Here is a 12,497-nt window from a genome sequence, read left to right on the forward strand (position 1 = left end):
GCCAAACCGCTGCACCACCCAGGGATCCCATTTTTTGCTTTTTTTTAAGCAAAGCAGCGCTTCATGGGTATATGGAAATGATGAAAAGCCAAATTTATTGGAAGAGTACATCTGCACATAGTTTCTCTATAGCCTTATCTTCTACTCTTCTGTTCACTTTGGTCTTGCTCTAGTCTTTATCATAGTTTCCTGTGACTTAGTTGTAAGTCCAGTGGACACTTTTGTGCTCACCTTACTTTTTTTTTTTTTAAAGATTTTATTTATTTGTTCATGAGACACACAGAAAGAGAGAGAGGGAGAGACACACAGGCAGAGGGAGAAGCAGGCTCCATGCAAGGAGCCCAATGTGGGACTTGATCCCAGAACTCCAGGATCAGGCCCTGGGCTGAAGGCAGGCCCTAAACCGCTGAGCCACCCAGGCGTCCCATTCATGCTCACCTTACTTGATCTGTATAGCACTTGATACTTCTGGTCATTTCCACTTTGGAATGTTCTCCTTCTTTGGCTTCTACGGTAACATTCTTGCTTGGTTCTTCCTTTGCCTGCTCCTTTAAATGTTACCATTCCTTAAGATTCTGTTAATTTCTCACCTTATATGTTAACCCCTGGACAACTTCCATGACTTGGCTTCTGTGACCCCTTCAGCTCAATGTTACTGCCTCCTAAATGTTGGTCTCTACCTCAGACTTTGTTCCTAAATTTTAGGCTCTTTTTAAGACATCTCCACCTTGGCTGTCCCACAAGTCCTTTAACTTAACATATCCTCACTGACCTCACTCTTTTAACCATGCTGCTGCTTCTAAAAACCTGCCCTTCTCTCTATTTTGTAGATATTTAATAATGGCATCCAGGGACTAATAGCCCAGGATCAACCTAGAGATTTTCATTGCACTAATCCCCCCGATCCAGACAGTCATCAAGTTTTGTGTTTGTGTGTTGTTGTTTTAACTCTGCCATATAAGCCATGTCTTGAATCTTACTCTGTTCCAGTGTTTCCACTCTTGCCTTAACTGGGGCACCCTTCTTTTACCAGGATTATTGCAATAATTCACTGTTTACCCTTCTCCTTACTCTCCATCTAATGCATTGATCATACCATTGCTTAAATAATCTTTTCTTTGAAAAGCAAAGATGAAGATTTTGCTCTTCTGCTTAAAAGGCTTATTTTGTTCCAACAGGATAAAGTCCATATATCTTAGCAAAGCATATTGGCTTCACCAAGTTTCTACATGTTTGCATACTCTGACTATATTGAGTGTATTAGTCTCCTGAATATACCATGCTCTTAATCTATAACTTTGCATATACTGCTCCCTCTGTATGGATTGTCTTTCTTTTCTGCTCCCCCAGGTCATCCTTTTGATTCCCTTATTTCCTTTGTACACCTCCCTCTGACATACCCAGATTGACTTTCTAACTTTATCCTCTGCACTCGTGGCACTGTCATACTTGTACAAAGCTATATTTTATTTAGCATTTACTACATGATATTGTTTGTGCCCCTTAATAGATTGTCATCTCCTCAAAGGAAGGGTCTTTGTATGCAGCACCTACTGTAGTACCTGCAAAATAAGCCTTGAGCAACTTAAAAAGTTTTTTAATGTAGAATCTTTATCCTCTAATGGTTTCACCACCAGCCTAAACGTACCTGACAGATGATGGCTGAGTTTTTCCCTTTGTTTTGCAGTATATCAACTCTGGAAACCTGGAACAGTTGCTAGACAGTAACCTGCATTTGCCGTGGACTGTGAGGGTGAAACTGGCTTATGATATAGCAGTGGGTCTCAGCTACCTTCACTTCAAAGGCATTTTCCATCGGGACCTCACATCTAAGGTATGAAGGCATCGCTTGCACAACTCTTTGAGACACTGTCTTCCATTACCAAGAGAGCTCTGTTAAGAAACCAATAATTAGGGCAGCCCAGGTGGCTCAGCAGTTTAGCACTGCCTTCAGCCCAGGGCGTGATCCTGGAGACCCAGGATCAAGTCCCGCATTGGGCTCCCTGCATGGAGCCTGCTTCTCCCTCTGCCTGTGCCTCTGCCTCTCTCTCTGTGTGTCTCTCATGAATAAATAAATAAAATCTAAAATAAATAAATAAATAAATAGAAATAAAAAATAGAGAAGGAAACCAATCATTAATGAGCTTTGAAATGATGGAAATCTCTTATAGATTTAACATTTAATCACAGAGGTTAGGGATGCCTGGATGGCTCAGCGGTTAAAGCATCTGCCTTTAAAAAAAAAAAAAAAGCACCTGCCTTTGGCTCAGGTTGTGATCTTGGGGTCCTGGGATTGGGTCTTGCATCGGGCTCCCTGCAGGGAGCCTGCTTCTCCCTCTGCCTGTGTCTCTGCCTCTCTGTGTCTCTCATGAATAAGTAAATAAAATATTTAAAAAATTATAATAATAATCAGAGAATACACCTTACTACTCAGTGCAGCTAGTCCTTAGAAAGCCAATATTGGCTCACAGCAGGTACCTTTCAGTGCTGAGCCAGGCAACACGTACATCTTAGGAATCTTGGTGCTTGACTCTGGTATGAATGAGTGTTGCAGGAGCAGTTGACAAGGGAGGGTTAAGAGATTCCTGCCTATAGGAGTGGTGGTGGTCAAGCCAACTGGGAGCCTGTGGCTTAGAGCTCTCTCATGGCCTCCAGGAGGTATCTCTTAACTGAGAGCAAGAGTCCACTGGCTTGTCATTTGAGTGCAGGGCTTGAGGGGTCACGACGTACTGACCCATTTTATGCCCATTGGATTGAGTTTCTGCCCTTCTGCCAGTTTTTCTTTGGCATCAGCTAGTCTCTTGCTGTCCAAATTGCTCTGTGACCAGGTTAGAAAGGGGTTGCTTTTAGAGGAAGTTGGCCTTGCTACAAGGCAGGCACTTGAGGGCCAAGTGGCCCAGGACAGCACCATGACAAGGCTTATATAAATAGTACTGTTTGATCATTGATGTGGGAACTATAAACCTCCTGATATGACTTCTGTGCAAGAGCAGATTTAAAGTCTAGGCAGGGCAGCCCAGGTGGCTCAGTGGTTTAGCGCCACCTTCAGCCCAGGGCGTGATCCTGGAGACCTGGGATTGAGTCCCGCGTCGGGCTCCCTGTGTGGAGCCTGCTTCTCCCTCTGCCTGTGTCTCTGCCTCTCTCTCTTTCTGTGTGTGTGTGTGTGTGTGTGTGTGTGTGTGTGTGTGTGTGTGTGTCTCATGAATAAATAAAATCTTAAAAAAAAGTCTTCTGGGGAGCTAGAGAGGAGTTTTGTCCTTGCCCAAGAATAGCTGTCATTTCATTTTTCATCCTGAACACCTACAGGTGCATACATACAGCCATGCATACACAGATTCCTGCACCCCTTCTGTCATGAATACAAAGTTTGCAGAGGTGACACAAGCAAACTGTACTCTCAGACCCAATAAGGCCTAGAACAGTAAGTCCTTGGCTACCTCACACTACAGTGGTTCTGGTGTTCCAAACAGCAGTACTCCCCCTAGCCATTGGTTTATAAACTACTACAGAGAAAAGAGCTTTGGGGAAGTGACTGTAGGGCCCCTGGGTGTGGCAGGGCCATTTGTAGTCATCTGCACTGTTACTGAAGCAGCATTAAGATGGCAAGTGGGGGCTCAACCAGGGTGTCTGACTCAAGTCATGATCTCATGGGTCATCAGATTGACCAGATGGTGAGAACAAATGACATGGCAACCTGAGGACAGGTTGGGAAGTGCACTATAAAGAATCTCAAGTTTGGGGGATCCCTGGGTGGCTCAGCAGTTTGGTGCCTGCCTTCTGCCCAGGGCGTGATCCTGGAGACCCGGGATCGAGTCCTGCATCGGGCTCCCTGCATGGAGCCTACTTCTCCCTTTGCCTATGTCTCTGTCTTTCTCTTTCTCTGTGTCTCTCATGAATAAATAAATAAAATCTTAAAAAAAAAAAAGAATCTCAAGTTCAAGAAAAACAAGTGGATTTTATAAGCCAGACTATCCAGTTGGAGAGACTGTCCGTGTTCATTGCCTTTAAATCATCTCTGAACTTCTGGTAGTTTTCTCTGAATGTTTCAGCCTCATTGTAACGGTGTTGCAAGGATTAGGGAGAGAGTTGTATGTCCACACCAAAGCGGGCGCTCCTAGGAGACCTGTGTGGTGGTGACAGTGACCATAAGAATGAGAAGTCCCAAGGGATAAATAAAGCTAAAGGGACAGAATAGGGCTTTGAAGTTTCCAAATGGTCTCATTGCCAACTTTGAATCTGAGTTTGTTTTTTGTGGTTTTTTGGTTTTTGTTTTTTTGAATCTGAGTTTGATTTCTTTAAGGACTGTAAGAGGTTTACTTCTATTTTCGTAGTGTACACCTCATACTGTGTGATCTGTTATGCTGTGTCTCCCACGAGTTTCTCAAATGCACTTCTTCCTCACCTTTGTATTCCTAGCACCTAGCACAGAGCCTGCCAGGGCAGAGACTTCCTGGCCTTCTTTCAGAGAATGCAGTTGATAGCACAGAGGCCAAAACATCTGCTTGAGAACTTAGATTTTGAGTCCTAAATCCAGTTTGTCCCACTTCTCCAAATGACTTGAGGGCTCTTGGGACCATACTATGCCCAGTCTGTAAGGTAGGTTCTGTCCTTGACTTCACAGGAGCTATCAACCTGGGCTTCTCAGATCAGAGATGACAGGAGGGACTTACAGTAGTGAAACATGTTCGGGTGGGTAAGCGAGGGCAGAGAGAAGCAGATACTTTTTCCACGTGATCCTGAGCCTTATAGTAGAGGCAGAAAGGATCCCTAATTTCCTATCAGAGTGACTCCTAAAAATAGTGTTACCTTTGCAGGATTCACATGTCAATGGTCGCTGCCACGCTACTTTCAGGAGTGAAAAGTCGGGTCACCTTGGTGGCTCAGCAGTTGAGCATCTGCCTTTGGCTCGGGACGTGATCCCGGGGTCCTGGGATCAAGTCCTGAATTGGGCTCCCTGCATGGAGCCTGCTTCTCTAGGAGTATGGATTATGAATTGTTACCTCTATTCTTGGTTATTGGGTTTTGATTTTTGGTTTTTCATGGACTCCAAAGAGGCGACTCTGGTGATTGTACCAGAGTGAAAAGCTCATTCAGCTATGGTCTTAGGCTATACCACACATTTAGGGAGGGGGAAATGCCAATCTTCAGAGACGGAAGAGAGCATGAATTAGGAACAGAGTTGAATGCTGGACAGATGTAGATATAAGAGTGTTAAGACACTGTAGTGGTTTTTTTTTTTTTTTTTAGGATTTTATTTGTTTATTTGACAGCACAAGCAGGGAGAACAGGAGAGGTTAGAATCAGGCTCCCTGAGCAGGGAGCCTGATGTGGGGCTCCATCCAGGACCCAGGCTCAGGACCTGAGCTGAAAGGAAGTGCTTAACTGACTGAGCCACCTAGATGCCCCTCTTTTTTGTTTGTTTGTTTGTTTTATAATGAGAACTCTCAATAGCTTTTTGGAACCATTCATATTGTGCTATTAGAAAAAATAGTATTGGGGACACCTGGGTGGCTCAGTGGTTGAGCGTCTGTCTTTGGCTCAGGGTGTGATCCCGGGATTCCAGGATCAAGTCCTGCATCAGGCTCCCCGTGAGGAGCCTGCTTCTCCCTCTGCCTATGTCTCTGCCTCTCTCTCTCATGAATGAATGAAGAAAGAAAGAAAACATAGTATGGCAGACATGGAAATTACTGGAACCCAGTCTTTACCATCGATGGGCTCTAGTTAGAGTCCAGAGTTAGTCTAGTTGGAGAGACAGTTATGTGAAGATTACTACATAAGAGCTGTGGTAAAGATATAGGATCACAGGGTGGGATAGATGGCAAGGGATGGGACACATTGCAGCAAACCAGATAATCTTTTAAGAGACTTAAACCATAGCAGCCTCTGGAGCATTTAGGAGGGGAGGGCATTTCAGTCTCTGATCTCCTTGTGCTGTGAAAAGAACCTCTTAACCTTTCTTGAGATGTAGAATCAATACTTCTCTCTGATCCTAACTGGATTTACGGAGTGGATTGGTTGAGGGTGAGGGGAAAGAGGTAATGGCACATCGAAAGCCATTTTGTTGTTGTTGCAGAGATTCCTTTAGCTTGGAAGTAACATTAACTAATGGACTTGGCATTTCTCTACCCAGGTGGTTTTATTCAGTGCTAATACTGACCGTGCTGCTGTCCTAGGAGACCTAGGAACTGGTCTCAGGTGTCTACTCAGGCCCAGTTTTGAAGGATTTGTGTTGGCTTCCAGAAATGCATTCATGGCCATCCTTTTGAGTCTCTTGTCAGCTCAGTTCCCACAAGTGGAGAGTTGAATGTATGTTTAGTGTATGCCTTTGACACATGTGAAAAGCCCAATTGTTTCAATTATCTACCCAAATTTCATATAACAAACTTTTGCTAAGCCCTTTCTGTGTGTGTCTGTGCAGGTTTGAGACACAGAGATGAATGGGATCATTCTGTCACTGAAGAGGCAAACACAGAAGTCTCCCTGCTATAGTGTGAAGAATTATAATAGGGCAGAGGACACAGAGGAATGAGAGCCAGGCAGCAGTAGTGCCTAGGCTCCTTTTTGAACCTGAAAATTAGGAACCTCTCACTTCAGGGAAGTCTGTTTGAGCCTCTGTTATGTATGCTGCTTATTCTAGGCAAGGATTTTTTTTTTTTTTTTTTTTTTAAAGAAGGAGCGAGTAGGGGAGTGAGGGAGAGAGAGAGAATCTTAAGTAGGCTCCATGCCCAGCATGATGCCTGACCTGGGGCTTGATCTCAGAACCCTGAGATCATGACCCCGAAAGCAAGTTGGACACTTAACTGAGCCACCCAGGTGTCGCAAGTACACTTTTGAATAAAGCATTCTTCATTTTCTATGTAATGGACCTTGTACCCCACACAGCCTGAAAATTGGTCTGGCTTCTTCAGAACCCCACAGTGGTCTGAGCTTCATATTTTGTACTCTGTAGCCACATAGTCTGTACTGGGGCCATGTCCAGGTTGGATGAGAAATGTAAGCCTTGTTCTAGATGCCTTTGGAATAGCCAGCATTTGAGCTAGTGACTGGGGTCCCAAATGCAGGGGTCTTGGTATTGCACACAGTGCTGCCTTCCCCCTGGGCCTGGCCCCTGCTGCTGTATTAAAACTACACTGCTCCTGCCATAGCTTTGCTGTCCCCAGGGGAAAGCTTTTCAACCTCTTTCTGGAGAAGGCAGAGTCATGTGAGAACCCTTTAGAATTAGGAGACCTGGGACTTTACCACTTAGAGCTGTAAGTTTCATTTTTCTTCTCTTAAATGGAAAAATCTCAGATCTGCACACCTGACAATGTTGTTCTGAAGAACCATTGGGATTGTGTTTGTGAAGGATGTTTTGTAATTCTTAGGGTGCCGTATAGATAGAAGTGGGCAATCTTTCTCTCACGCAGGGGCCTAGGAAGTATTCTCTGGGCCATCTCCCTCTTAAGACATCACTGCTTTCCTAAAGCTTATGGTCTATGGCCATTGGAGACATTATGCAAACACTTTCATACCACATGGTAGATGCTAAGGTTACAGAGAGGACAATGCATAGGATGCTTTTTAAAAAGGTATTTAACCCTAATGAGGGTTAAATATGAGCAGGCTTCTTGCAGGAGATGGTGGCTGAGCTGAATCTTGAAAATGGAATTCCACTTATTAGTAAGTTGTGTGTGTGCACGCACATGCATGTGCACATACTGGGGGTCTTGTGGGGGGGGGCTTTTAAATAGGGGAGTAACACAGATTTACATTTTACTAAGGTCATGCTGGCAGGAATGAGGAAGGTGGATTATGGAGATCAAGCCTGGACCAAACCAGACAGACCAGTTAGAAGAGCATTGTTATATTCAGGGGAAGAATGAGGAGGACCTAGACTAACGCAACGGTAGTGGGGATGAAGAGGGAGGGGCTGATTTGAAAAATATTTAGAAGCTAACTTAGTTGGAATTAAGAGTAAAAAATCGGGGATCCCTGGGTGGCGCAGCAGTTTGGTGCCTGCCTTTGGCCCAGGGCGCGATCCTGGAGACCCAGGATCGAATCCCACATCGGGCTCCCGGTGCATGGAGCCTGCTTCTCCCTCTGCCTGTGTCTCTGCCTCTCTCTCTCTCTCTGTGACTATCATAAATTAAAAAAAAAAAAAAAAAAAAAGAGTAAAAAATCTAGGGTGAATCCCAGGTTGCTAGCTTAGCAAACTGGGTAGAAAATGGCAATATCAGCTGACCTAGAAATACAGCTAGAGCTTTAGATTTTGAAGGGAAAAGGTTCATGTTTGTTCAGGTTTGCACGTATGGAGTTCCATATGGGTAATCCAGGAGATGTCCAGAAATGGACTGGATATGCAAATCTGAAGCTAGAGGAAAAAGGTCAGGTGTGAGGATATATATTTGGGAGGCATCAGCACAAATGGAGCCCGAGAGATGTAGGCCCAAGATAGAACCCTGAGAGCATCAGGTGGGGAGAGCCTGCAGAGTAGCCAGAGCTAGAGAAGGGAGTCTAGAACTGTAGTGTCACAGAAGCCAGGGGAGAAGAATCGAAAGGGAACAGGAATAGCCTCTAGCTTCTAATACCTGGTCTCTTAGCTCCAGGACCACAACTGATTATTTGCTGCATGCCCCAATTTTTTTTTTTTTTTTAGATTTTATTTATTTATTAGAGAGAGAGAGAGAGAGAACATGGACAGGGACAGAAGGAGAGGGAGAAGTAGATTCCCTCCCAGGACCCTGGGATCATGACTTGAGCTGAAGGCAGACGCTTAACCCAGGTGCCCTGCAAGCCCAGTATTAATATGATTCCTGAATCACATATAAACGTGTTGAAAGAAGTAATCAGCAGTATTAACAGCAGAAAGCTCAAATATATAAGGACTAATTTTGTCTATTGAACTTAATGCCATAGAAGTCTTTGGTATCCTCTGTAAGAACTCTCAGCAGAAACCCATGAGGAGGGTAGCCCTGGTGGCTCAGCGGTTTAGCACTGCCTTCGGCCCAGGCCCAGGCCCAGGGTGTGATCCTGGAAACCTGGGATCGAATCCTATATCAGGCTCCTTGCATGGAGCCTGCTTCTCCCAATGCCTGTATCTTTGCTTCCCCCTCACTGTGTCTCTTGTGAATAAATAAACAAAATCTTAAAAAAAAAAAAAAAACTCACGAGGAATGAGTGGGAGATAAGGAAGTAAAAACAGCCAAGTGTGGCCAGTCAAACCTCACTAGCCTAGACTCCATTAAGGGCAGGCTGGGAGTTTGTGGAAAATCCCACAGGGGCTAGTCCATCAGGGTCCCTCCCCATTTTCCTTGTCACCTCAGATACAGACTCCTAAGTTTGGCTCTTTGGGTTTGCAGTATCCCATCTTTGTCTTTGGCGCTGATGCCCAGCTGTTGGCTGTGAGAAACTGCAAGAGGGGCAGTGGTCACTCTCCAGACCAGAGGCAAACTGGGTAGCCTTGTCCCATACTGTGGGGCCGCGATCATCCCTGCCTTAGCCCTTTCTCAGCTGTTCAGAGAAACTCCTGGGAGGCCACTGACCCCTACATGGGTGGTTTGCAGTGAGCGGACAGATGCCTGTGAACATGAAGCTGGGCAGAAACTGCACAGCTTCAACAAGGCCAGTGCACTGTGGCCATGTTCTGGTCCTTATCTGCTCCTGGGCTGAATCGACACGGCTGTTTCTGGGGGCTAGAAAGCAAATAGTAAGTAGGACTTTAGACTGAGCCTTGGAGTCGGGGCCTGAGTTGTTGGTGAAAACGGAGGAGGGGAGAAAAATAGGCGACAGATCTGAGGTGCCAGGGCCTCAGAAGCCTGTGCGCTACAGCCTGGGCTTTGGCCAGCTGGCCTAGGGCCCTCCTACCCTTCAGGAGGTCCAGGGGTGCTGAGCCCGCACGGCTTGGTGGGAGGGCCAAAGCCAGGACAAGCACAAGGGCAGCCCTGCTTGGAAGGCAGGGATGGTGCGTGTCTACCTGGGACCCAGGGGAAGATGAAACCATAGGCTCCTTCCAGCCCAGGGAGAGCATAGCATGATCACGTCGAGGCCAAAGGGAATGATTAGTACCTGAGGTGAAAGAAGCAGGAGATGACGTGGCATTGCCTTGGCAACTGCACGCCAAGCCTGGTGGGGAGGAGGGAGGGCAGGTTTTGGCCAGCCAGGGCTGGCTCAGAGATGTCCCTGAGCCAAGGATCCCTACTTTCTCCTGCGTCTGGAGGAAGGGGGTGGACGGAGGTGTAGGGCTATTTTGAACGCAGTTTGGGGAGAGCTGGTTGCTGCCTTGTGTTTATTTGCGCATCATTTGGATTCATCCTTTCCCCGGGAACTGCAGCATTTGTTTCAGGCGCACATCCTGAGCCCCCCTCATGAGTTGAGGGCTGTACAGAGGGAAGGCCTGAACCCAAACGGCTCTCTGCTAGGCTGTGGGAAGAAGTGGCAGAGAGGAGGTTTTAACCCCTGGGGAGAGAGAGAGGGTGGAGAGAGCAGAGTGGAAAGCTCACTTACCTTAAACACATAAAATCTTCTGAAGTGAAAAGGACAGCTGGGAGAACATTCCAAAGGAAGGGAACAGTATAAGCAAAGACAAAAGCTTGAGGGAGCTGTTCAGGCTCCAAGCTTGTCTACAAGTCTGGGTGGCGATGTGCGCATGGGACAGCAGGGGTGGGATAGGTAGTTGGCTAGGGCCAGGACTGTAACGGCAGAGAGGAAGCTGGCTGTGGTCCCGTGGGCAGTGAAGGGGGGATGCAGGCCTGAGCGCTTCCTCTGCTTCAGGTCAGGCTGGCCTCTGGGTGTCTGCATTCTGAGGACGGGAGGCGCTGGAGAGCCTGTCTCCCCCACTAGACTGTAAGCGCCAAGAGGACAAAGCTGTCTGTTCACAGAGGTACCTCTGGCACAGAGCCATGCTTAGGGTCATAGGAAGCCAAGATAGATAGTTGTTGAGGCACATGAGTCTTCGGGCAGCCCCCCGAGATCCAGGCCTAGGCCATCTCTTGTCGCTGACAGGGCCCCCAAGTCTGACCACTATGGTCAGCCTGAGAGTGTGTTTCACCAAGGAGGAGAGGCCAAGGTGCCCTATGGCAGGGAGGGGTGGTGGTAACCCTGTGGTGGGCTGGTCCCCCTTCTGAGCGCGTTGTCTTCTTCTTTGGGACCCCTAGAACTGCCTGATAAAGAGGGATGAGAATGGTTACTCTGCAGTGGTAGCTGACTTTGGCCTGGCTGAGAAGATTCCTGATGTCAGGTGGGTAGCCCTCATAGGTACTGGGGTCACAGAAGGGACTGAAGCAAAGGGAAAACTCCAGCTTCCTGCCCAGAGGCCAGAACTTGGTCACTGCTCAATCTCAGCTCCCTAAATGTGGTCAGTGTTAGTGCCTGTCCTTCAGGGAGAAGAATTCCCAGGGGTAAGCTCATTTTCCATATAATCTCCCCTCGACCCCCACCCCACAGCATGGGGAATGAGAAACTGGCCGTGGTGGGCTCACCCTTTTGGATGGCACCTGAGGTTCTCCGAGATGAGCCCTACAATGAAAAGGTGAGTCTGGGGACCCGGGGGCCTGGTTCTTTTAGAATCTACTCTTGGCCTAGCGTGTCCAGGATCGCCCTATATATTCTGGGTGAGGATCTATGTCCTGCTAAGAGCAGAGCTGGTACTTGGCATCTGCCCAGTAAGTGAACTGAATGAAACACAGACAGTAGGGCTCAGGCCTGGGCTGGTGGACTTGAGGGGCCTCTCACCCCAATAAGAAGGAACTGGGGTCTCACTATCCACCAGGCCGACGTGTTCTCTTATGGTATCATCCTCTGTGAGATCATCGCCCGCATCCAGGCTGATCCGGACTATCTTCCCCGCACAGAGGTGAGCTACAGGCAGAGGGGGCAGTGCCACTGGATGGGGCTGGTTTTGAAGCTATGGACCTGGGGTGGAGTTGCTGGAACTGTGTGTGTGGTTACTTCTTGGGGCAATTCTTAGCCTCTCCCAAGCAGGCCAGTATGGGTTGGGGGGATTACTGACCAGTCTGCCATGTCCCCTCCCTCCATTGCGCATCCACAGAACTTCGGGCTAGACTATGACGCTTTCCAGCATATGGTGGGAGACTGTCCCCCGGACTTTCTGCAGCTCACCTTCAACTGCTGTAATGTGAGTGTCTCCCTCCCCTCCTCCCAGCTTCGGTCAGGGGCTGACGGAACCCTTTTCATCTGGCTAGGACTGCAGGGAAAGGCTGCTAATTAATTAGCTTCAAGAGGAGCCTCATTTTCACTGATGAATGGCGGTGCCCACGCCCCTCCTCCAGCCTGACAGACTGTCCGGAGCCCTGGACCAAGAAAAGGAAAACTGCTCTGTATTACACAGTCCTCAGCCTGCAGGGTAGACTCCCTGCCTCTTGGATACTGATAGAGCTCTGGTCAGATTTCAGTTGGACTTTGGGTCCAGCTGGTCTTAAGGCCCATGGGAAGAGCTTTTGTTAGCCTTCATTTTATACAGCTCTGGGGCTGGACCTACCTGTTACGACCAAGGGGTAGCT

The 12,497-nt window shown here is 47.4% G+C and overlaps 1 protein-coding gene across 4 annotated transcripts in view; it reads left to right on the forward strand.

The window, feature by feature from the left end:
• The window catches only part of TESK2 (testis associated actin remodelling kinase 2), a 143,025-nt gene that overhangs the window by 128,134 nt on the left and 2,394 nt on the right, over positions 1-12,497 (forward strand). For 2 of the 4 annotated variants that reach the window (XM_025991953.2, XM_072724143.1), the window contains exons 5-9: positions 1,688-1,834; positions 11,133-11,215; positions 11,422-11,506; positions 11,747-11,830; positions 12,026-12,112. In XM_025991953.2, coding sequence (XP_025847738.1) covers positions 1,688-1,834; positions 11,133-11,215; positions 11,422-11,506; positions 11,747-11,830; positions 12,026-12,112 — 486 coding nt within the window. The remainder of the gene's footprint in view (positions 1-1,687; positions 1,835-11,132; positions 11,216-11,421; positions 11,507-11,746; positions 11,831-12,025; positions 12,113-12,497) is intronic. The other 2 variants (XM_025991954.2, XM_025991956.2) reach the window with 2 other exon arrangements.

Source organism: Vulpes vulpes, chromosome 10 (genome assembly GCF_048418805.1).
Source record: "Vulpes vulpes isolate BD-2025 chromosome 10, VulVul3, whole genome shotgun sequence".
Lineage (NCBI taxonomy): Eukaryota > Metazoa > Chordata > Mammalia > Carnivora > Canidae > Vulpes > Vulpes vulpes.